The following is a 25,634-nucleotide window of genomic DNA, read 5'->3' on the forward strand; positions in this document are numbered from 1 at the left end:
ATCTTCCCCCCTTTAGTGTGTGGTGCTTAGCACCAAGGAATAGACAACAAAATGTCAAAATGTCAAAAATGACAGAATAAAAGGCATGAAGAGTTACGGCTATTTGAGAAAGAAAGATTAATTTGTGTTTAGGAGTTCCAGGCAGGCACAGAATTCCCTGAAAAAGTGGGGGTTTTTTCCTATAACATGCCATCAGTGGCATAGAACCCTAACTTTCTTTTTTGTGCTGGCATTTTAATTTCAAATCAGGCTCCTGTTACCTAGCACAGGTCTCTCTGTGACATCCTCCCATTCATTTGACTCATCTGTCTACAAGCCACAGCAATCCCCACAGACCTCTCAGACTTTTTTCTTTTTCTTTTCCCAGGCATTGGATTTTGAAAATAAAAACCTGTATATTCTGAAAGTGGAAGCTACCAACACCCATGTGGACCCTCGATTCCTCTACCTTGGGCCATTCAAGGACTCAGCTACAGTCAGAATTCAGGTGGAAGATGTAGATGAACCCCCTGTGTTCAGCAGACCAGCATACATCATGGAAGTGAAAGAAGATGTTCCAATAAACAGTGTAGTAGGAACAGTAACTGCCCAGGATCCAGATGCTGCCAAGAACCCTGTCAAGTAAGCATAGACTGTTTCATCTTGTGAGTAAATTTTTTATAGCTCTAATTTTTCTTTTTTCATGTCAGCACATAAAAATATCCCTTGTAACAATGAAACTGTTCAGGTATGCTCAAATAGGGAGTATGCTAGGTGGTAAATGATCTCTCACACTTGAGCATATCTAGCTGTGTGATTGTGTTTGCATGGCCCTTACATCTTGAATTACACCCTATCCTCTTCAGCAACTAATGTTTGTGGCTATTTCTAACATAGAAGAATTTACTGCAAAAGAACACTAAGATGTTCATCTTCGCCTTCCACCTTTACAGTGTGGTTCATCCTCTTGGCTATATGACAGGGGAGCGATTCAGCAGCCCTTTCTTTTCCCATCTGTCCAGGTCTGCTTGACAGAGGTCACATTCACCGCCTCTAAACTGCAAGTAGAAATACCATAAAAGCAGATCATGTGCATACATAGACTCTGATCTCACTTGTATCAGTGTAAGGTTAGTAAGATAAGAATCAGTCTCATGGACTTCATGAAGTACACTTGCCATGAATCAATAAATTATTCTTAGAGGAAGTGGAGGAAATGTTAAGGTTGGAGTAACTAAACCTAAACCTTCATTTTTTTGTAAATTTACACGTACACCATTTCAGTACAACTGAAAACATATTGGAGTATTCAAGTCATATTAGATAGAGTATGATAGACCTTTTAAATAGTTGTGTGCTTTAATTAAAGTTCATTGCTACTGACAAGGCAGTAAGAGGAGGAAATGAAAAATAACAGCAATACTAATTTCAGGTCAATTTTCAGCATGTCTCTGGGTTCAGCACCTTGGAAATGCAATAGTAGTCTCAAGATCAAAATAAAATAATGCAGGTCTAATACAAATCCAATCCATCAATAATTTACACTTCTGCAAACAACTATCTTTCCTCAAGATATCTTAAAATGTTTATGAGTCACGCGTAAGTTTTAAGCTCTCAGCTCACCTTGTGAGAGGGGTAAATATTATCATCTTAATTTCCTAGATGAAGAAACTAAATCTTAAATGTTTCTGTCAGAAACCCTCTCTGTCTTCTGTTTACATGCAATGACCTGCATATGAATTCATGTTCAAGACTAATCCTTGCTAGGACTTACTTTCATTTATATGATGGCATGCAACAATTATATGGAGTTCTGGACTAGCAGAGCAGAGTAACTTAAAGAGCAACATAATTTTTTGCTGACTTTGTGAAGCCCTGGGACAGAATGAACACCTTCTATAGCATGTCTTCATGGGCATGCTAGTAAGATGAAAAATTGGTTGGGGTGACACCCAGGCCCCTTGCAGTCTTCATATGAACCTGCCTTTTTTTTATATCTAATGACACTGGAGAGTAAGGGGAGTGCTTCCCTGCTTCCCTGTGGTGGTAACTACAACCATTTCCATTTTGCACCAGCATCAGCTCCTAATTAAAAGTGATTTACTGTGGATAGGGATTATGCTGTTCATTGTTGAGTACTACCTACTGGCTTTTTTCTGATAATTGAATGTGTGTGCTAAAATTTACCTATCTTTCGAAGAGCAGTTCTTTAATACAGTATAGGTAATTTGCATATTAAAATATCAGATAGTAATTGAGCAAAATTTAGCAGAGGTGACAAAACTGATGCAGTGCAGCAGAAAACTTGTCTCCTTTATGCTTTAATAGCATGCAACAGCAAGGTGAAAGAAGAAGAAAAAGAAAAATGAGGAAGAGGTTAGAGTAATAGATATAAACACAGCAAGAAAAAACATCAAAATCAGTAAGAGGGGAAGGAAATCAGCAGAGAGCAGTAGCCTGAGAGATGTTACCTCGTAATAAATATAATTTTATGGTGCTAATATCTTGGGTATCGCCTAGAATTTAGGGGCATGGGTTGAGTCGGCATCTTTTTGACAGGGTGATTTTTTTTTTTTCCATCATGCAATAGAGATGCTAAATCCGATTTTCACTCTGAGCTTCGGGGAAGATGCAATTAGACTGTATATATATGACTTGTCACTTGCTTGTCAATTTTTCTTGACGCTTAAAAATAAAATCTTTAGACACTTGATATTACAATGAAAACCTTCCATTTTCTCCTCTACTTGAGTGAAGATTTCTTCTTTTTAAACAAACTGAGCCTTAACTCTGTTAGATGAAAGCCCCTTTGATCTTCCATTAAAGGAAACCTTCAAAATATCATTATGAAAATGCATTATGAAAAATTCACACACACTTACCTTCCTGACCCACAAATCTTCCTGACTTGTGGTTACATTAGACAGCAAGCTGAACAATGCAGCAATAGCAAAATATGAAGTGGGCATCTGCCCTGATTGTAAGACTGCATAATCGTTCATGACCTGTGTATGGTAGAGCTACATACATTTCATCAGTCCAGACCTTGTAAATAAACTTTACTGTGGCCATGAAATTGAGAAAATATAAAAATACACTAATAGATGTTTGGCAGTATTTGAATATGCATCCCAGCCTAGCAACTTTAATACATTCCTGAGTAACACTCCACTCTCCAGCTGTGTTATAAAAAGAAGGTTTGCATCCTGATTGTATTTGATCTAAACAGAAATATTATGAAGTGCTTCATACTTAAAAAAAATAATGCTGCAACTGGCACTGCTCTATTGTACATCAGATCTTTTTACATTGCTAGCTGAGTTTTTTTGCTATAGTAACTCCTCAGAGGCATAATGAAGTTCATCAGTCACTGGAACTGTCTCCCTGCTGTGATTTGATTTACTAAAGTATCCCAGATGAAAATGATCTGCAAACAAATGTAAGGCTTAATTGTGTTTGTGTATTTTTACTGAAAACATATTTGCATGTGTTAGATTCTGTCTTTCACCCTCCCCTTCTTCCTGTTATGTACAAGGAGAGACTGGAATCTGCATAGATACTTTTAACTTCCTAGCTTGTCAGTTCCTGAATTCCTGAATTCCTGATGAAGTCCTGAAATCAGAGAAATACACACCAGTAATTTCATTAAATAAATATAAAAATTAGTTTGATGTTGTCTGCTTCATACTCACTAGGTTATGATCCATAAGTCAGAATCACCACCAATTTAACATAATTAACAGTCCTTGATCAAAAGAAACTGAGAAACAGAAGTGACAGCCTAGCTTATTAAAATCATCCTTCTAGACAAGGGTTAATGGTATAATTAGAATATACTTTAATTGCATTGACCTTGTATGTATTTTCTTTTGGATATGAAGAAATAAAATTAACATTTCATTAAGAAGCTTTTATCTGGTTCGTTTTGTTTTTTTGTGAGTTTAATTTTCCGCTGTACAAATGACTGAATATACATATGGTTTTACAGGGACTTATACTTTAAAATTCTCAATATCTTGAAGAAGTCCTTAATGTTACAGCTCTGGTAACCTTAGAAAAAGTCCAGAACAATTTTATTTTTTTCCATTTCTTCCAGATACTGTACCACAGATTGAATTTAGAAAATCTTACAAAGTAAACATAGTGATTACAATATGCCAAGGCATTAGAATGTGCTAAGGCAGTAAGATATTTTAAATCCATTTATAATAGGAAGTATGAGTGAAGGCATAATTGAAGATTAAAACTCCCAATGAACAGACAACTCATGCCTAAAGCCAGTTGCTTACTTACATATCTTGCTGAATAAGCCTGAAACATACTATTACAGTTGGCTGGAACAGCTAATCTATGGAAAATCCTGATACTTCATTTCAAATAGAAATGCAAAATCTAGATTTACTGCAAAATGGAAATACCAAAGTATTTCAGCTGAAAGATATGGTAAAGAGCTACAGAATATCTGAAAAAAATAATTGAATTCACAAAATACCAACATAATATCATGTAAAAGCCTGAATGAATGAACGTTGAAATGAAATGTTTACCATATCAAATACTTACTTTGTCAAAATATAAGAGAGTTAGAGTGGTTTGTAGCAACTTGTTTCCACTAAACATTTCAGCTAAGTAAACAAATTCACATGTGCTGTTTAGATTTGGACAAAATAACACAGCTGTCCCATCAGTCAGCGCTTGCCTATTGCATACCTTCTCACATACTCTTTTCAAGCTGATGGTAATGTTGCAATGCTGCATAAAAGAACTAGGTTAGTGACACCACAGCTGACTTCCTGCAGCTGAAATTGCAGTACTTTTAGGTAAGTCACAGCAATGAATAAAAATTAAATCAACTCCTGAAAAACTAGCAAGGTTTGCCTATGCAAGTCCTACTAAAAAAGGTTAGTTTTTTGTGCAAGTACCTTTGAATCTCATTTGGCTGTTGACATGGGAATTTAATGTGGAAAAAGAAAACCAGTCTAGTGCAAATAATTAATACTTGATATAGTTTTGTTTAGGAAGGTAGGCTACACTAAAATTCTTATTTTAGAATAAGACTAGTCTAATTTGCTGTGGATATTATATCCCATTTGTTTTACTTGCAAAGAAGAAAAAAAATGCAGTTACAAGATAATTATCAAGTTAGGTAATTTTAAACCTTTGTCAGAATCACATGTTTCAACTGGACTATTCTGTTCCCTCCTCTTTCCATGCAAGATCTTTCTGAGAAGTTGAGACACTGCACAGGCACTGGGAAATCTGTTCAGAATAAGGGACATGTCACACAGCTTATCCTAGGGCAGAACAGGGAGTGGAATTTTTTTCTTCATCCTCTGCATTCCCCTCAATCCTGTAGTCATTGTCCTGGCCCAGTTTCTGTCTGACTGCATACCAGCTCAGCCGTATCTTTCTCCTTGTCTGGACACAAGGGACACAGTAGCTGCCTTGTCTCCATTGTCATGACCTGCAAGGAGACCGAGGGAGCACCCTGGGCTTCCTAAGGCTCTGTCCTGGATTGTACATCAGGACACATTTGGGCTTGAAACAAGAGCAGAATAATGCAACTGCATTCTTGATTTAGCAATACCAGGGATGTATTTCCGTCAAAACCGCTGCAATTTGTGCAAGAATTTTCTCTTTGTGAGAGATGAAACCACGTCACAGCATTTGGATCAGGTTGGTATCACCTTCTCCCATGAACTGGATAGTTATGCTTTTAAAGCTGGGTTTAGCTCAGCAGAAAAAGCAAAGATCATACTGAAAATTGGAAACTATATTCAGACTCTGAGCTCCTCCAGAGCTCGTTAGCATTCATTTTCACATCTAGATACCAACAAGCAGGGCTAAGCATGTTAGTTTTAATGAATTACAGCAAACCCTTATGTGATATGTACCACGGAATAATGACTCTCTGTTCCATGCTGACTTCGGGGGGCGGGGGGGGGGGGGGGGTACGACAGTCTTTTTAAATGCTGGGAAGTAAAAGGCAGAAATGCACCCCAGCTGTCAGATTTTATATCAGAAATCATTTGGAACAGTTGAGATATCCATAAAAAGAGTTTTTTTATAAAGGGAAAGCCAACTCAGCCTTAAACTAAACTTCATATCTTTCAGGACACAGATTTAACATTTCTCACTAAAAACAAAGCTTTGATGATTCTCAGAGGTATGTAAATTCTGCAGTAATTCATTTACTCAGTGACAATGCTCCACCTTCTAAATCAAACCTCCAACATGTCATTATCCAGTAACTCAGAACTAGCTCTTTGTGTGAATAAATAAAGACTCTGAAGCCTGCGCTGAAAACAAAAGACAACCCCATTTGCTAGCTGTTTGATGTCTAGTCTTAGAAAATGGTTTAAGAATTAGAAATTAAAAGGAAAGCATTCTCCTAACCCCTGTCTCTGTATTTGCAGGTACTCTGTAGATCGACACACTGATATGGACAGAGTATTCAACATCAATTCAGGAAATGGTTCCATATTTACTTCAAAACCCCTTGACCGGGAAACACTGCTATGGCACAACATTACAGTAATAGCAGCAGAGATCAGTAAGTCGAACCTAAATAGCACTGCTGCCCCTCATGTCATGAATTTAGCCTCCTAGCTGAGTGTGTGGAAAGCACGGCTGGAGACATGTCACGTTATATGGATAGTCCACTCAATACTAATGAAGAAGCAGTAACTCTGCAAGAGGTGGTCCACACTGTTGTGTTTACTGGGAACACACTTCATAAAGAGGTAACTTAGCTGAGCAGGGAGCAGAGGTAACAATCCTGTGTTTTCTAATCAGTAATAGCCATTTTTAATTTTTAATATGGTTGCAGAATTCTAGCATGCAGCAAGCAAGGTGGTTTAAAGCCAAACTGCATTCCATGGCTGAATTCAGTCAGAGTGAATGTAACACAGGCTGGATGTTTTCAAATAAGACTAAGGTGGCTGAGCTGAGTTAGGGGCCCAGATCTTAATCAGTTTTAAGGATTTCCATTTTTAACTTCTTTCATATCCTTTGAAATAGGAGCTAAAGTTACAAATCTGTCTGTCAGTTTAGCATTGCTCAGAAGAAGGAATCTTGTGATATTACTAGTCATGTTGATTTTAGGAACTGAAATGCCAGGGATCTACCTAAGGACATGTATGCTAGGTGGCCTTAATAAACAATCCTCTTTATTTATTACATTAACTATAAGCATGTGACATGCTTGCATATTAGGGAATGCAATTCTATTTGCTTTTGCAGAGTCACAGTACATATGATTGCGAAGCATGGTGGAATGGTAGATAGATCTAATATAAACACCAGTTCTATGACAGTCTTTGTGCAGCTTGGAGGCTAAATGGCTGCTTTTTTTTTTTTTTAAACATATTCTGAGACGATATAAGCTCAGCTTTCTTGTGGTGTGTGTATGTGTAGATGGCTCAGTCAGATGCTGAATGGTGAGAAGGGTGTAATTAAGGAGTACTTGACTCTAGCTTTATTCTGTAGGTCTTTTTAAAACTGAAAATTGTTGTGAAATGATCCTATTGAGGCAAGCAGGTGGGGTTATGTAAAGGAGCGGTGGGCTAGAGCCTACAGGAATGATGTTTCTGAATAGTTTCCTCCCTTTCTTTAAAGTTGTATCTTTCAGTGCTAGGTATGTGGTTTCAGCATACCAAACTGCTTCTGGCTGACTGTTAGTCATGTGTTTGTGTTTCTATTAAGTCTTTGGAGGAGTGATCTCAGGTCGAGAGTTGTATGTTGCAGACTGAGCTCCTGGGTAGAGGAGGAGGGGAAAAATAAACACCTAAAAAGGAAAGAATAGCAAGAACATTTAGGAAGAACAATTGTATTGATCCTAGCAGACCTGAAATAATATACAGTATAGAAAGCAGTATGCTGTCTGAAAACCAACTTAGCACCTATATGAAATACTCAATTACTTCCTTGCCTCCTTCCCTAAGGACAGACTCTCTACTGGGCCAAACCCTCTCAGCTAAACCTCTTGTGTCTGACCCAGGCTTCTGTCTTAATTATTATTCTTCTTTAGTCTGAATCCTTCCAGGCTGCAACAACCTACTTCCCAGGCTGTGTTTCACTGAACATAGACCAAATTTGGCATAACTGGTGTAAATGCCTTCCAAAGGCAATTTTCTTGGTTGAAATACAGCTACTGTTTAAACAAGCCTTGGTCTGATCCAGGCTATCTCACTAATTTTAGTCTCAAGAGACTAGACTGGAAAGCACTACTGCTTAACATTCCTAGCTAAAACCAGTAATTTCTAGCAAGACTAGCTCAAGTCCCATTCCACTAAATTCCAGCTAATCACTGATTGCTCTCAGTAGCATACCATCGCATCGACCTCCAGATGTAACCTAAAAGAAATATCTATTCATGTTACAGGCAGAATGTAGATTCAGATAGATGGGTGCTCTCTTTGATTAAAAAAAAGTTTAAAAAATGATGACGTCTTAAAGAGAAACACCTTTCAGTGATGACTGGTCTCGATTACATTTTACAACTGGAAAAAAAAAAAAAAGGAAAATATGGAAGTTGTTCTGCCTTTAATTGACTAGAATTGCCAATATATGTCAATAGCTCCATTTTTAAAGTGTTATTCTTTTTCACCAGTATGAGCTGCAGTTGCTCAGCAGCCGGGAGAATCATGCTGTGAATGTTGCAAACAAATAGCTGGTGACACACTCGGTCAGTACATCCGCCATAGTCAGAAGGCAAACTGGCAATAAAACTCAGTACATAGGGCTACTGATTCACAGCTGCAGAATTACAGCTGATTTACCAGAGAGAATTCCCATAGTATTTTTAAGTATCCTTTACTTAATGCTTAAGGGTAGATCAAACGTTGGTTGAACTTTGAGGCTGTATTCAGAAAAAAATCTTTAATAGTTTGTTTGCTGGCTCAACAGAAAACATACCGCTATAGGGATGAATAGATTTAAGCAGTTTGTTGAGTCTGTGGAGCTTATTTTGGAGATGGAGTCCAGCGATAATTAAAGGATAATGCAAACAAATTAACATAAATCAAATAATTTACAAAAATTATTGAAAGGATAATTTGATTAATACTTGGGTTTTTATATTTGAAAGAGAAAACAAAAAAAGACTTAGAGGTGTATACATATATTTCAACTTAGATTTCCATTAAATCACAGAAAAGGCCCATGTCCTTAGAGAATACAGATTTTATGAAACTTCTGTTTATTACAGTATCATTTTAAATTGTGATGATCTTAAGCACCTAGAAGTAAAATGAAAATATGTAGTTCATGGTTCAAAAAGCAGGAAAGAAAACAACTAATCCTTGAGAGGAGAGGAAACACATTAGTCAATATATTGAAAGTATTTGTTAGAAAGGTATGCCCCTGTAAAATAGTCCTGCAACTTCAAATAAGTACCTTTGATTTCTGCCTGTTATAAAAATTCAACATTTGTATTGATGTACTTTAGCATAGAATTCAGCCTAGTCTATATTGTACATAAACCGTTATTTTATATATTGAATAAATTTAGCCCAATGGTTCATATTAGAAAATGGTTTATGCCTAATGGAATCATATTAACTTCAATGGTACTGTGGAGCTTTAAAGCACAATATTTTGTCCAAATGACTGAGCTCTTTAATACAAATATACAGTGCCAATTTTGGAGAAGGCATATTCGAATTTATAAAACTATGATAAACACAGTAATAGGACTTTTATTAAAGCCTAACTCAACAAGCTAGTATAATGAATGTTTGTAGAAGCATAGAGAGTCTTAGGTCTGCTATACTTAATTGCATTTTTTTTCATTTGAATCATAGGTTAAAACGCATTAATAAACTATATTAACATGGGTAGGAAATTAAAGTAGCCAGACTCATTGTGAACCCCATGAAAGGGAGAGGGAAGGTATTTTTTTTTAAATGAAACTAATTTCAATCACACTCATTCCCTCATAGATTTCACTCTCTCACATTCCCAGCCCCACCGAGGTGGGTATGTCTGGGTGATGTGGCCCAGATCATTCTTTGTGTGATATGGAGCATGAAGGACACAGGTCAAGTCCTGGCAATGTCTCTTGGTTTCCTTTTTGATTAGTGATAACAAACTGATTTTGGGGCAGATCGGATACCTTTTAAGAGTCGATAGTTGTTATAGACTTGTGCCTCAGAATCTTGCCTATTTCACCATTCATGGCTCCTAGGCAAGGTTGCCACCTGTTGCCTTTCTTCCTTATTTTCTCTGTCTTCATGACTAAAGCCTGTCTCCCCCCAATAGGAAAAGGAATGGTCCAACAGGACCAATAGTCCAAGAGGAAATGGAATAGTCTAAAAAATGTGGTTCTTTCCCAAATGTTTTCATTTTTATCTAGAAAGACTACTATTTTCATCAGTATTTTATGCTCAGGAATTTTCCTGTCAAATTCAATCTCTTGGCACTATACAGTCCTTATAGGGAAAAAAAAAGGTGATTATATATGGGGATCTGCACATTCTTTATAGTTCTTATGTTCTTCAGCTGGTACAGTTTAGTTAACGTTTTAGAAAAGAAGCCAAATCAGTTCACAACAGATTAGAAAATATCTGTGATCACAGCCACAGTTAATATTTATATAACATAATGGAAATCATGGCAGCTTAAGGAACTGCAACAAGATTCATAGGGAGCAGAATATTATATATAACAGGTGGAGAGAAAAAAACCCCACTCAGTCCCATCTTCATGACTCTTCAGTCTTTCTGCTTCACAGTTAAGGAAGGGAGTATGTTCTAGAAAAATTTTTGCCACCAAACTGTATCAGTTAGGCTAATAAATAGATTTGATTTAACTCCAGTATTATATATGTTACATATATATATATATATATCACACATACATTCATAATCATTATTGCACAGTTCAAAAAAATTTGTAAATCCTTGACTCCTGCCCAACCTTAACTGTATAGTTTACACAGAATCGGAATAATGATAACACAGCACAATTTTGTGGATTTACCTATCATGCATTCCCCAGAAATCAACAGAATATGCAGAGTGTTGTGAGTGAGAAGAATTAAGACAATGAGCCCCTAAGTCTGTATTTTTATTCTTCTATAAAGTCAGTAGCTGGGCTAAGTAAAATCTCTATTCTTTCTGGTTTTATCATTCCAGATAACCCAAAACAAAGCAGCCGTGTCCCAGTGTTCATTAAGGTTTTGGATGTAAATGACAATGCTCCAGAGTTTGCCATGTTTTATGAGACCTTCGTCTGTGAAAATGCAAAGGCAGAACAGGTGTGTTTTCTGCTTGTGCTAAGAAAATATTCCAAATTAACTGAGTTTTGCTACTACTATTGCATCACTTCATCAAGAGGTGTACTTTGCATTGCATGAAACTGTCAGTTTTGCAAAATTAAACTAAACAGTGGCTGCACAGTATCTGATTACACTTGGCATTCTTGCAGCAATGTGACAGTATCTTCTAGGCTGTTGTTTTCTGTACTGCACCTTGTTATCCCCGATTCATTTTCATTCTGTGATTCTTTGCATTATTTAGGCACCTCCACTGTATCCTTCAAAAACAGTTTCTGGTCTGTAACTTTTACAGGTCCTGTCTGTGATATAATTATTTCCTGCCAGATAACTCTCACTCTACCAGTCCTATTACTAAATGGTTCAAAGTAGCAGGTAATTTGGAAGATTCAGCCAAACCATTCCTGTGACTTGAGATCTGGGTAGATAAATACACAGCCAGCTTGGTCTGTCTCAACTTTCATCTCTATTGCTTGTCACATGCAGAGGTTTCCTACCTGTCTGGAGTGGCATCAACCCAAGCTTGCTCTTGAATTCAGCATGATTTTCCTGCCAACTTCTAAATTCATTACGTTACTGGCTGATGATATAGAATACAATAACATGGTCATCCTAAACAGCATCAGCAGCACATGGATCACTTTTCTTAAGCTCTCCATAGCAGCATCAGCTGCCTTAAAGCAGGAGGAAAAAAAAATTAATAAAATAAGATTGCTTTACAACCCTAGATATATAAATAAGTGTAAGGTCCATTGACTTTGAAGATAATTTTGTTCTTATTCTTTCAGCTGATACAAACATTAAGTGCTGTTGATAAAGATGACTCTTACAGTGGACATCAGTTTTCATTCTCCTTAGCTCCCGAGGCAGCCAGCAGCTCAAACTTTACACTACAAGACAACAGAGGTGAATTTCTAGGAAGATTTTTCTTTATTATCTCATCCTTGCTTACAGTCTTCAGATGAAGAATTTAATGCATGCTTTGTGTTTGCAGACAACACAGCAGGGATTTTCACCCGAAAAACCAGATATAACCGGCATGAAATGAGTACCTACTTCTTGCCAGTGGTAATATCAGACAATGACTACCCTATCCAGAGCAGTACTGAAACAGTGACTATTCGAGTATGTGCTTGTGACCATCGAGGAAAGATGCTGTCCTGTAATGCAGAAGCCTTGATCCACCCTACTGGTCTTAGCACTGGGGCTCTTATTGCCATTCTTCTCTGTATCATTATATTACTTGGTAAGTAGCTCAGAGGTATTTTGTTCATTTCATGGTTATTTTGCATTGCTGCAAGTTATGATACAAAGGCTAGGACAAAAGCAAAATGAAGACATCCTCGTCTTGCCCTGCATTTATATTATTGTATTTCCTCCTCTGAGGGCTCCTACCGATACAGTGTATAGAAAACATCCTATCTAATCTTGGTTATCTAAAAGTTAGCGATGTCCAAGGAAGACAAGACAGCTGGGCTCCACCCTCGGGTCAATGGAAAGAGACAGGCACCTCTAGAGAGACATTCATCCCATCCCCTTATTGGTATCTGAGGTGGACCAGGCACCCTCTGCAAGAATCTGTCTCTTTCTGTTAACTGTAGAAGGAGACCAGATAACTTCGTTTTAAACAGCTAACTTCCTGTGTCTAAACTGAGGAGAAAGAAGTGTCCGTGCTTCTGTTCTGCTGGAAAAGGATGCTGAAATGGGGTGGCTAATAAAGCTGTCTCTCAAAAGCTGCCAGGTCCTTCCTTTCAGCCACCTCTGAATATGAACAGGTTGGATCCTGCGTGTGCAGAATGTACAAATAGATGTCTGGCTACAGCACTTACAGGTGGTCAACATTTATTTTTTTATAAAACATTTCTCACATTCCTCTTACTCAGATTCCACCGTACAGCAAACAGGTGATCCATCGGTCCCTCAGTCAGTAGCCATAGTCTATTCATCTGGGCAGAAATGTACAATACAACACAGGCAGTTTTCAGGGAGATGTTTTTAGTCACCTTTAGGAGAGAAGGAAGCCAGACTAATTTTATGGCAGTAGTTTCAAGCAAAGGAGAAAATGTTTCCTCAGTGATACCACTTCTTTCTACCATACCCATCCTTGGATTTGCTCCTCACCACTGCCAAATCATCCTAATTCTTACTATTAAGAAAATTTCCTTCTCCAGTGGTGAGTCAAAGACCACATTGTGATTCTTAGATTTTAACAATATAGTCAAGGCTTGCCCAAATAAGCACTATCCCATTTTCAGAAAAGATTCCCACAATAACAATCCTACTCTTAATTTGCCATTAAATTTATTTTTCAAAACATGGTATCATTGCCTCTAAGGGCTGAGCTTACTTTGTATCAAGTTCTTTACCAGAAAGAAATCTAATGCTGCAGGTAGTCTTGCACTTGTTAGTACAACTGTGCTCATTAATATCAATCTGACATTAAACGATTTCCTGGTTTATATCAATCGAAAATAATTGATTCTGTGTGCTAAGCAGCACTTTATGTCAATTACTGCTTATGCCACCATGCACCATAAGCAGATTTTCAAATAACTCAGCTATATAATTTTTTGTTTTCAAGATGGTTGCAGGGTTTGCATGTGCAATGACTACAGAGTGAAAAACAATACTCTGGGCAGACCTGAACCACATCTTAAAGTTTAGCAACAACAAAAAGTGCCTACAAATTCCTAGGTTTATTTACAGTTTGAGCAAGTCTAGTGGTTTATCAGGAGGCCTCAGATACTGCTAAACACTGACATGCAAATAAAGGTGATGTACTTTAACATATAAATTATAATGGGGGCTTTTGTCTGCAAGTTCAGCACAAAATAAGAAAATCCAAGTATCATAGATGTGACATAATTATCAAGATCTCGTCCCTGAATATTCTGTGTAGCGTCTTTTTTTTAATGAGGTACTTCAGTGACACATCAATGTAAAAATTGTAAATGTAAAAATGTGAAAAACATTCCTATGCTTTCTCAGATCATTCTACAAGTCGCTATTCTGGAAGCTTATTCAAAATTGATGCTGTGTTTTTCAAGTTCTCCAAAATTCTCTCCAGCTACCTCTGTTCTCTCACATGGATCTTTCCCCAGTCCTCCCATGTGGTGTCAGAGCCTTATGCTCTTAAGGAAGAGACTTGTCTCTTACTGCATTTTTGCACAGCAGCACAAAGAAGCATCACCCAGATTTGGACCCTTACATGACATTGTAAGTAAATCCTCATCATTAGGGTGACTTGCTTGAAGCTTTCACCACCTGAACCGGCCCTCCCAATTCCTTCAGTTTCACCACCTCACTTATTTCCTTTTAACTCATATTAGCAGGTGTTCTCCCTTACTTAGACTATTCCTGTAGTAAAGACACAGCTGGAATTACAACATTTTCCTACTTTGTCCTGTCTTCTTGGATCCCTCTATAGTCAATGGAGAGAAAGATTACAAGACATCTACAACATGCTTGAGCACACGAACAGACACCATCTTGCTCTAGGCAATCCTGCAGGGGAGCCCATCATTTAAACAAAAATAATCAGCTTTTTTTTCTGTCAAACAAAGCTAAGAAACACAAGTTTCAATGGGCTAAAATTTTGTCTGGGGGATGTCCTTAGTCCTTGGCATCGCCCTTAAAAGGGATACAAATGAGGAAGGGACTGAAAAAAATACAAAAATCTTTAATAGTTACTGTGCTTTGACTCACACATCATTTTATAAATACATCTGACATGAAAGATAATTTTGATCCACCTTATCATCTTATATCAATGAGTTTAGGCATTTTCTGATTTGCTTTGCTCTGCTATGAAAGAACTATAAAGACAGCAAGACATGTCTTTTCTTGGAGTTTGCACAGCAGAGCTGAAGTACTGGACACTGTGGACCTCAGATTACCAAAGCAACAATGATAGTAGTAAAACATCCTTGCTTCTTGCTGCTGTTCATTTGTAAATATTCAGCCATTTACCATCTTAAGGTAGGATCCAGCTAAGAAATCTGAAATTAGCTTCTAAAGGAAATAGTGTTGAACATATCCCCTCCCACCCTCTGTGCCCACTTCTCCAACAGTACCAGGGATCAATGTTGAGAAAAAAATATTTCCATTTGGATCAGGGCCTTAGAAAGAGTTCCTGTCCTTCAAATAAATGAAAAATATATGTATATACACACACATCTTAGAATGAAAGGCATTAAATATCTGAGAAGTCTCATGCCTCTGGCAGAATAAAAATATACCATCATCATATCTCATCAGTCTAAGATTTAAGCCATGTAGTTTTTTAAGGTGATGTACGTTGTAAAAACATGCCAGGGAAGTTAATAAAACTTGGACTTCGTGCTGGCTGGAAATCCATTCCATGTTCCAAGCATTTTTCCAGAGGAGAATTAATTTACTTATCTTGAAATGCAGCTTTGCTAACCTTTTATCGTAGCCCAGTAGATACTAGCCTTGTCCACAGCGTAAAGTTGCGTCTCTTCCCAGGGGTTCAAGGTAAATAACATCTGCTACTCATTTTGGAGAAAGTGTTTCTTCCTTCCCAGCTTTCATGAAACTAGTTCTGTTCTCAAGGCAACAGAACTGCTGTATGACTCTGGGTAAAAATGTGCCTACTGACAAAAAGACACTTCACTTGGCTTCTTACAAGCTTGACATCTCCTTTCTTCTAGTGTATATCCATGTCATTTCATCTCCCAAGGTACTCACAGGCAGAGCAAGTACAGTCTGAAAACCTGACGTGCACATTTGCAGTTTTGCAAAACATCTTTTAAAACTTCAAATTCAAGCAGAGGCACAGCATTTCTTTGGGGGTTTAATGGAGTTAGGGATTAACCTTTCCCTTTCTCTTCCCCTGTTATTTTTGTTTCCAGTTACAGTGGTGCTGTTTGCAGCACTGAGGCGGCAGCGGAAAAAAGAGCCTTTGATTATTTCCAAAGAAGACATCAGAGACAACATTGTCAGTTATAATGATGAAGGTGGCGGAGAGGAAGACACCCAGGCATTTGATATTGGCACGCTGAGGAATCCCGAAGCCATAGACGATAACAAATTACGCAGAGACATTGTGCCAGAAACACTTTTTATGCCACGGCGGACTGCAACAGCACGAGATAACACGGATGTCAGAGATTTCATTAACCAAAGGTTAAAGGAAAATGATACAGATCCAACGGCACCCCCGTATGACTCGTTAGCAACCTACGCGTATGAAGGTAATGGTTCCGTGGCCGAGTCCCTCAGCTCCTTGGAGTCGGTGACTACGGATGGAGATCAGGATTATGATTACCTCAGTGACTGGGGGCCTCGGTTTAAAAAGCTGGCAGATATGTATGGCGCAATGGACAGTGACAAAGACTCTTAATATGTTGCCTTTCTTTTTTTTTTCTTTTTTGTTTCCCTTCCTCATTTTTGGAAACAGCATTGAGATACGTGAAGTGGCTATTTATCTCTATTTTTCCACAGCTGTGTGAAAGGGTTCTCTGTTCTACCCATTTAAATTGTAAAATGACTGCAGTCTGTGTGGATCAGCCATCAGAAAACCTTTTCTAGTATCATTTTATGAGCTTCCAAGGGGCAAAATTCTTATTTTTTAGTGCATCCAGTTTACCAAGCCAATCTTACAGGCACAGCCGTAGTGGAGGGGGAAAAAAGATCAGATGGGGAGCAATATTTTTACCTGTTCTGCTTATATTGTAAATTGGAGTATATTACTGTTTAAGCTCACTTGCTCTTTTTACTTGTATTCAGACTATTCAGCTCAGATGACTGCTCTGTTGATTGTGTATTGCACATCCCAATGTAATGAGGTACCCTAGTTTACCCTATGTATTATAGTCAAAAGTAGTGGTGATGGAATGAAGGTTTATTATACAAGTAGAGTAAGTTGAGAAAAAACATCAAACATGCATTTTACTCATGAGGAGGGTAGAAAAGCCTAATGGTTTTTTAAACCTAAGTGTTTTTCTAGAACTCGCCATTACCCCCAGTGCACTGAATCATATTAACACACACATATATATAGTTCATTGACTACTATGTATATATTCTTCTGACCCACCATTGCTGGAGAGATACGTGTGCGTGCATGCGTGTGTGGTTAGCAGCTCCAATACCTAATTCTTAGATGATTTCCCAGTTCTAACCCAGATCTGCCTTGTGATACAGGGTAAGTCATTTAACCCAACTCCAGATTAGATCATGACTTAGAGGAAGGAGCAGATAACTGTTCTTCATACATCTTCGGTCAGCCTCCACCTGCACATCAGTTCAGTGGTGGCCACTGCACTGGGGAGGTGGGAGTCAGGCTTTTCATATCCATCTACTTCTGCCTCTTGTCACACGAAGGAAGGGATTAGTAGCAGCCCCAAGGTGACTGCCACACATTGGGGCAACAGGAGCAACTGCAAAGGAGGAAACAGTGTTTTCTTTGTCCTGACCTTCCCTGCCTGGATGCCGAGGGTGGCTTCCTCACTGACTGGCCAGTTTTGCTATCTGTAAAGTGAGGAAATAATGCCTACCTCATGAGGATGTCAAACTATATAAGTAATTTGGAAAATGCTCTAGCAATGGAAAATGCTGGCATTCTGCTGGAGAAAGTAATTTCTCATGCTTTTTGGGTGGTTGTTTTCTTTTTTTTGGGTTTGGTTTTTTTTTTCCTTCCCAGATTCAAGCCCTGAATGCACAAGTAAGCGAGAATCAATTGTCATTCCAGTGGCCTGAAAATTAGGTTTTATAGCTATAACTCATTTTTTAAAATAAACTACTCAGCCAGGTTTGTTAAAGACTTCACCAAAAGGTAAAATTTTAATTACAAGTCTGTGTGTGTGTGTTTATCTGCTTTGCCAAGCTAAGGGGTGGGGGAAGATACCGTAGTCTCAGACCAAAATTATTTTCTTTATAACTTGTACACCACTCAGTATTTCTGTTGGTTTGTCAAATGCATGCAGTTGCTGCTCTTCAAATCCAGCCTCCTAGGAGAGGCTATCTGGAGAAAACCCTAAGGATCTGCCACGGATCATACCCAATTCCAGGAGCTAAAACTTACCCCGTGTCCCAACGTAGGGACACAGCCCATGGCACTGTGCCAAGGAAAGGAGTTTATTTTTAATATACCTCATACATAACTAATCTCATGTATTTCATTTTGAAACGGTATTTAATACTGGAATTACAGGCATGGATCTATTTCCCCCCTCCCCCTCATCCTAAGTGAATCAGTTTGAAAACCAAACAACAGCTCTGATTTACTCTAAAAATAAAAAGAAGGGAAAAAAGTTAATAAACAGAAAATTAAAAGGGATTAAAAATTAATCCCTGGAATTCATTACTCCTAGAGACTTAAATAAAGAGAGCACTAAGATTCGTAAGTATTAGAGTTTTACAAGCACGACGACATAATTTCAGGTTTGGTGAATGGGCTGATGGCGCGGGGGGTGAGCCAGCCACGCTGCAGCGCCCGGCTGCACCTGGGGAGGACCCTGTGCCATGCGGAGGAGGACACTGCACATTTGCAGCTCTAGGGCAAGGCATGATGGCTCACAGTGCCCAGCATGATAGATTGGGTGGGTTTTCAGAGCAGTGGAGCCCAGAGTTTCAAAGGGTGCAGAGCTCCTGGTCTCCCTGATGGAGGCCTCTCAGAGTGCTTCAGCCCAGCAGTGAGGCGCCCAGCTCCATCGTCGAGGGGAGTTGAGGCTGTTGCACCTGGCACAACGGCAATGGCACGACTAGGCCCTTACTGTGCCCTCCTGAGGGCCCCTCAGTAATTTACAGTGATAAAAGTCTTTGAAAGTCTTGCCCTTCATGGCTTCATTGAAACCAGAGTGTCCAGGAGGCAACAGATCCTGGCTGTAGCAGCACAGGAGGGACCGTCTGGGTCTCAGACAGGCGGAGAGCAGCAGATGCTCAGCACCACCTGCCACAGGCCCCTCACTTGAGGCTGCTCTCCTCATACAGCCGGCAGAGACAGCGTACCCCTCGCGAGGCTCTCGCCAGCGGCTCCCTAAGACTGGCCTGTGTCTCACCCTTCACTGCATGGGGCTGCCACAGGCAAATCGCCTCAAGCTCAGCGAGCCCAGCTGGGTGCCCAAAGCCAGCCAGTGAAGTGGCCCTTCCCCTCCTCAGCCCCGAGGAAACAGATCTGTGTGCAGAGGGGATGGCAGAGGTGGCTGCAAACCACACATGCCTTGGGCCCTGCGAGCCACCCTGAGCTCACAGGGAAGAGGGAGCCACCGCCAACAGACTTTGCACCCTGAAAGGTCCCGGCCACCCCCCAGGTCAGCTTGCATTAGCCGCTCCTTGGGGTGGAATGACAAGACAGGAGGATCACTTATCTCCTTGTAACTACTTTCCTATATTTGTACAGTGATTTTGTCTGATTTAATGATTGCTAGTAGTAGTCCAAGCACAAGTTTGGGGATTTTTTTTTCCTTTTTTTTTTTTCTTTTAATTGGAAGTTGTTTTTATCTTGTCCACTGAGTGACACAGTAAATAATAGAGTGGCTACTTGTGCCTGTTGTGTAAATATATTATATATAAAATTATGTTATGTCACCACAGATATGATGCCTGAATAGCGAATGGATTCTTCTAAGAAAATTCAAGGCAAACTTGCATCCAAATTATTGTTTATGCATCTAGGTTGCAAGCTCTATTTTTCCTGAAAATTAGACAGATTTAAATCTCTCACAGCAAAAAGTGTTCAATTCTGTCTTTTCTTCTTGTTTGGCAGTACCGCAAAGTGCAATTTATAAAATCAGTACTGCATATTAAATATTGAAAGTGCCATATTGCAGTGAATACAAAACTTTACAGTAGTATTTCTTTGCACTTTGTTGCATGCCAGCGTGCTAGATGATAGAAGTCAGTATTTAACAATGCTTTCGCACAATGCAAGAATTGTCATGAATAGATAAACAAATGTTAGACTATGGGTTTTGAAGTGGGGCTGTTTTAAGCCTGCTTTTCTTACAACCACACCTATTTGAGAAAAAGAAATATTGTTAGGAAGTTTAGCTATGCCAGATAGAGAGATGAGCAATGCAGTAGGCTTTAAAGTTGGAAAAGCATCCGATCTAACAGCAGGGTATCTATTAAAAGACACCAAGGAATTCAGTGGAGTTAACATTAAACCAGGACGTTATTTACATGAGAGATTTTTCCAGCCTTACTACTTCAAAACAATAACATCTCTACACTTGAAATAGCTTCTAGTACAGCTATTTCATCCCAGTTCCAAAACAGGCCACTTTATTTTAGAAAAATGATTATTTTTTTTCACTCCAGAAGAATGATTATTTCAGGTTAAAATCAATTCTGTCCAACAGCAGTACCAGTATGGGGAGACATGGCAGCAGATGCCTCCAGTGCAGTTGCACCAGGACAACTCGCTATGTAGACAAACATTTGGAAGAGCTGAGGCAGAAATTTGCAGCGAGCTCTGAACAAGAGAATTTAAGGGTTTCCACAGGGCTCCACTGACAGTACCACAGGATTGGGATGTGTTTCCAAACCTGACTTAGACAGAGATATATCTAACCATAAGAAAAACAAGTTGTCTGTGTTTTCCAGTTGATAAAATAATTGCTGGGAAAGATTCTGCATAGAACAACACTACACTTGTACCTACACTATTATTTTCTAAATTTATCCTAAGAAACAGATATATTTTTCTGACATTCTTTATTTTGTTAGTTGTCAGGTCTTAATGCATTTTATGGACAGGTATTTCCTAGCTGTTAAATGTGAATGGGAGAGGCAACCTTACAATGATTCAGTTTTGGAAGTAGCAGGCTACATTACAGGGCACAACATTTCCATTCCTCTGTCACAAGAAAACACAAACAAAACAAAACAACAACAAAAAACCACAAAACCCAACTAACTGAATATCTGCAGTACCATAAAAAGCAGAATGGTCATAAAGAAGTAGAGCAGGGAGAAATGGCTCTGGGAATGTCTGTCTGCACATGTACAGTATGAATAAAAAGGGAAATCCTGGACATTGAAAGTTGGCCATGTTTGAAAACCAGACTTTTCCATGTTGATCAGGGCCAACGCTGCACAGTCACTTCTAATACTTCCAGGTTTCCTACAGCAGCCAGAGGGAGATTTGCATGACTAGGAAGACAGAAATCACATTTTTCAGAGCAAGCAAACTAAACCCAGGTCATTTCCATGCAGATTTCTAGGAAAGAAAGTCCTTTTGTCATGATTATTACTAAAATGTGTTAAATTTCTGCAGCAGATCTATCTTGATGGCCTTCTGCAGGGTGAATTACAGAGCGATTCTGAACAGGTAACTCTGAACACCACATTGTTAGCTCTTCCTGTCGCCATCTGTTTTAAATTTGTCCATGTTTCCTTTGGCTATAAGTAGTTTCAGAAGACCACTGTCCCAGCTGGATGCTGCCATCCCCTGCCCATTTGTGTTTCAATTAACACGACAGTCAGAGCTCCCTTGTCAAATGAGAGCTGACCAAATTAAGTCATTACACTACTTCCAATGACTGTGAATGATGTTGTAAGTTGTGAAAGGCAGGGGTTTTTTCCAACCCTTCTAGACCTGTGAAACAGCAGCTGCCTCTAATAAATGTCAAAAATGCAACATTTTTTATTTTCAGTTTAGTCTTCAGAAAGACTTGTTTTCTTAGAGAATGTTTCTGTACTGAAAGAAGAGGAACAAAATCATATTTAATGTCTACAGCTTCATGCATTGCTGCAGAAGTGAGGGAAAAAAACACAGCAGCCAATGCAATGTTTTAATGCCAGACTCTCCTCTCAGTAGTTTTATTTAGACAGAGCTGAAACAATCTTGATCCTGCCCATCACTTTGCAATATTACACTTTTCAGCTCAGACCCGCATTTGTCATACAATAAACACTTACCCAAACAGTTCATAAAATTCAGCAGGAGGTATCTAAAAGCCATGGCTGGGATTACAGGGTGTACAACAGTTAGAGAACTGGGACTTTCAAAGGATAGAAAGTGAATTGCATGGGGGTGGGGGCTAGGTAATCAGTCATATGCAAAGCAGGCCCATGGCACTTAGAAGCCACAAAACTATCATATTATGCATAGAGTTACTGAATTTCAAAGAGCTTTTACAGAACCTGCTCTTTTTTTTTTCTGCATGTGTCTTTTGCTTTCTTAAAAAAAAAAAAAAAAAGGAAGGGAAAAAAAAAAAGAGCTGCTAACTTCAAATTTCTCCTTCCACAAGGTCGATTTAACAGATAAGGCATAAGTCCAGCCTATAGAGAAATCCTTTCCACTCCCATGGGCTTTTGACCTTTCCTATGAGACTGCACTATATATGTAAATATACCTGGAGACACTTTCTATGAGCTTTTAGTTTTCTATGATCTATTACTTTAGTGTTTATTAAAGAAACAAATGTATAGAACTATTAATCATTCAGGTGAACACAGCAAAGAAACAACACTGCAAACACAAAATTGTTCTGAATTTTGACACATAAAACTCTTCAAAATCACTGTACTGTTTTAATTCTGTGATTACTTTCATTGCTTTGAAAAATTAAACTTAAAAGAAAGGCCTTACAATAAATGCTATGTGCATCTTAACTGTGTTACTGAGCAAAATTAATCTGGCAAACTCTTATTGCGATTTGTGATTTTTAAACCCTAAAAATAAATGCTTCTCAATATTGATTTTTTTTTAATTAAAAATACTTCCAAACATAAATTGAAACTGATGCCACCACCTGGGAAGATTTACTTGCTGGCATGCTCCAGCCACACAGTCTCTCACGATGTCATCCCCTGGTTGTGCCAAGGGAGCCTCAGCATCGGATGGATCTGGTCATGGCTCAGCACAGAGGATCGATTGCAGGCGATACAATTTTTGACACCCAAGAGATTTACACCTAGAAGCTTCCCTGTGTTGCAGAGGGACCTATGCTGGAATGATTATCTCTTCTGTAGTGTGGATGGGCAATCTGTTGTGGTCAGATGGCAATCGCGCACTCTTTCCCTTACATCTCCTGTTCACTGTACTGTCTTCTTTGTTGGGGGTGGGGGCAGGGAGAAATGAAATTTAAGGATATAATGAGAAACCAATTTCAACAACAATTTCTCACAGACAGTGAGTTTGCCTTTTTGCAAATTGATTTTTGTAACAAGTTATTTATATGATACTACTTAATAAATTGTTTTTTCTAACTTTTTTTTTTCCTAATTCTCTCTATGTTTTGTATTTATAACACTATCATAAAGATCAGCCTTTGAAAAGATTCTGCAATCACTTTAAGACACAGGGTTAAACTGACTCAGTCTTTCAAATGCCATTGGTTGTGTGTCGGGCTTGCAACGTGCAGTAAGAGCAGTAGGATCACTACTCTGTGATCAGCGAGGCCTCACAGAAGAGTGGTATCACTTCAGAAGGCATCATTTAGTAATGCTTACTATGGGGAGGATATTAGTCTATAATCACAAGCCAAATTTTGACTAGCCAAGGTTTCCCAGGAATTCAGCAGGAGCTTTCTTGAAGAATCATGTGGAATACCTTCCTTGAAGCATGTAAAGACCATATCATTTATAATAGCACTGTTCAGTTATTTGCCTTTCATTATATGAGGTCCAAAAAAAAGACTTAAAGGCTCAGTTCACTTATGGAGAGTGCAAAATGTCATTTGCATTATTTTTCTACATAAGGAGAACAACCTCCAGAGAAAATTATTCATTTTAGCACTTCCTTAATAAAAGATCTGTCTAAATCTCCAGAAAATCCATCATGGTCAAATTTCTTCCTCAATACAAAGACAAAGAAAAGAGTGGGAAAGGTCACAGCAAAGCTGTACTTCATGAAAAGCATTAGAATAAACCACAAAAAGCAACCAGTTTAACACTGAAACACATTGTGTGGTTTGTAAAAGAACAGTGTAACTTTTGTAACTGATGAAAGGAATTAGGTTAAACATCCACCTGCAATCCTTGGTAGACCTTCAGAAGAAAAAATCTGTATGAATAACCTAAGAAATCAGGTGTTTTAGACAATGGTGGATCATAAGGCTATAAATACATAAGTGTTTAACAATCTTATTATCTCAACACCAAATCACAGAAACTCAGCACTTCACTGTACATGGAGGACGTAGTTACTTCCCCTCCCCACCCTGCAGTAAGGACACACACCTTGCAGGTGTCACCACAGAGGGGCTGCAGTTACCCCATCTCTTGGCTCTGTTAACTTCTTGCATTAGAGCAGCCCTACAAGATTTCACAAAACCTCAGCTTGAGCTTTTCATCTTCTAAACGAAAGACAGAAGCAGCAGCAGGAATCCTGGCTGTCCACCTGCTGAGAGGTGGTCCAGGCTCTGTAACCCTCCATGTGTACTGAGGCTCCGAGTGCCAGAAGCAGAAGGACTCTACCACTTTTATTTACATGAAAGAAGAATCTGCCGCATTTCTTATCCTCTTATTGGATTTACTATATCAAAGAACACCTCAAAGGCTAGCATTTCAGCCAGAAAACATATTGGATTCTCAGACATTAATTTACCAGGTTTACCTATGTAAAATAACTTCCCCCCCAACAAGCAACTCACAAACCATAAAACCCCCAATATTCATCTTTCAGTAAAACTACCAAAGTCATCACAGAGACAAGTTAGCTAGACAAGACATTAAAGCATTTAACCAGTCTGTTGAATTTCAAGGACAGCTCAAACAAGGGAACCAAAGCAAAAAGCAATACATTTAACTGATGCTTTAATAAATGCATTAAAATTGCAGGAATAATCACACAAGCAGCCAAGTGAATTCAGCGTTAGTCCTTCCAATTTTAATCGCAGATAATGTTACTTCTGATGCTGTAAATGAAACCCAAATTTTTTGGATAAGGTACAGACATTTTTTTAAAATAGTACATATTCTTATCTAAAGCCTTTGAATCCTTTCCTCTTTCTTGCCAGTACTAGTACATCTTTCTCTGTTTTTAGCACAGTCAGCTGTCTAGCAAATACCCACCCCCTACATTTTCTTTTCTCCAAACTGACCACACCAACAGGTTCTCAGCAGCTGCCTGTGCCTACATCAGATGTCCAAGCATAGCGTCTCTGTCTCTCTAATCAGAAAACCTAGTTCCACTTTCTTTATTCCCCACAAATTAGAAAGCAAACATGAGCATTGTCAGAGCCCTCAGTCACTCACTATTTCAGACTTGCTCTAGTACTCTTTATGCATTTTTTAACCTTGGCAAACCATAGAGTGTAAAAAACCATGTATATTTTTACTAATTATGGAGATACCTGTAGCCTGATAGGACCTTATCATGTATCTTACTTTATTTAATAAAAAGATAAAAAACTTATCAGGATCAGGGGAAGAGAGTCAGAAAGACTGTACGCAGGGGGACATACTGACC

The 25,634-nt window shown here is 38.7% G+C and overlaps 1 protein-coding gene across 1 annotated transcript in view; it reads left to right on the forward strand.

Annotated features, from left to right (window-relative positions):
* The window catches only part of CDH6 (cadherin 6), a 107,958-nt gene extending 84,554 nt beyond the window's left edge, over nucleotides 1–23,404 (forward strand). The window contains exons 7-12 of the mRNA XM_037381562.1: nucleotides 368–621; nucleotides 6,396–6,532; nucleotides 11,115–11,236; nucleotides 12,043–12,160; nucleotides 12,249–12,500; nucleotides 16,126–23,404. Of these exons, the coding sequence (XP_037237459.1) occupies nucleotides 368–621; nucleotides 6,396–6,532; nucleotides 11,115–11,236; nucleotides 12,043–12,160; nucleotides 12,249–12,500; nucleotides 16,126–16,616 (1,374 nt within the window). The 3' untranslated portion in view covers nucleotides 16,617–23,404. The remainder of the gene's footprint in view (nucleotides 1–367; nucleotides 622–6,395; nucleotides 6,533–11,114; nucleotides 11,237–12,042; nucleotides 12,161–12,248; nucleotides 12,501–16,125) is intronic.
* Nucleotides 23,405–25,634: the final 2,230 nt, after the last annotated feature.

Source organism: Falco rusticolus, chromosome 3 (assembly GCF_015220075.1).
Source record: "Falco rusticolus isolate bFalRus1 chromosome 3, bFalRus1.pri, whole genome shotgun sequence".
Classification (NCBI taxonomy): domain Eukaryota; kingdom Metazoa; phylum Chordata; class Aves; order Falconiformes; family Falconidae; genus Falco; species Falco rusticolus.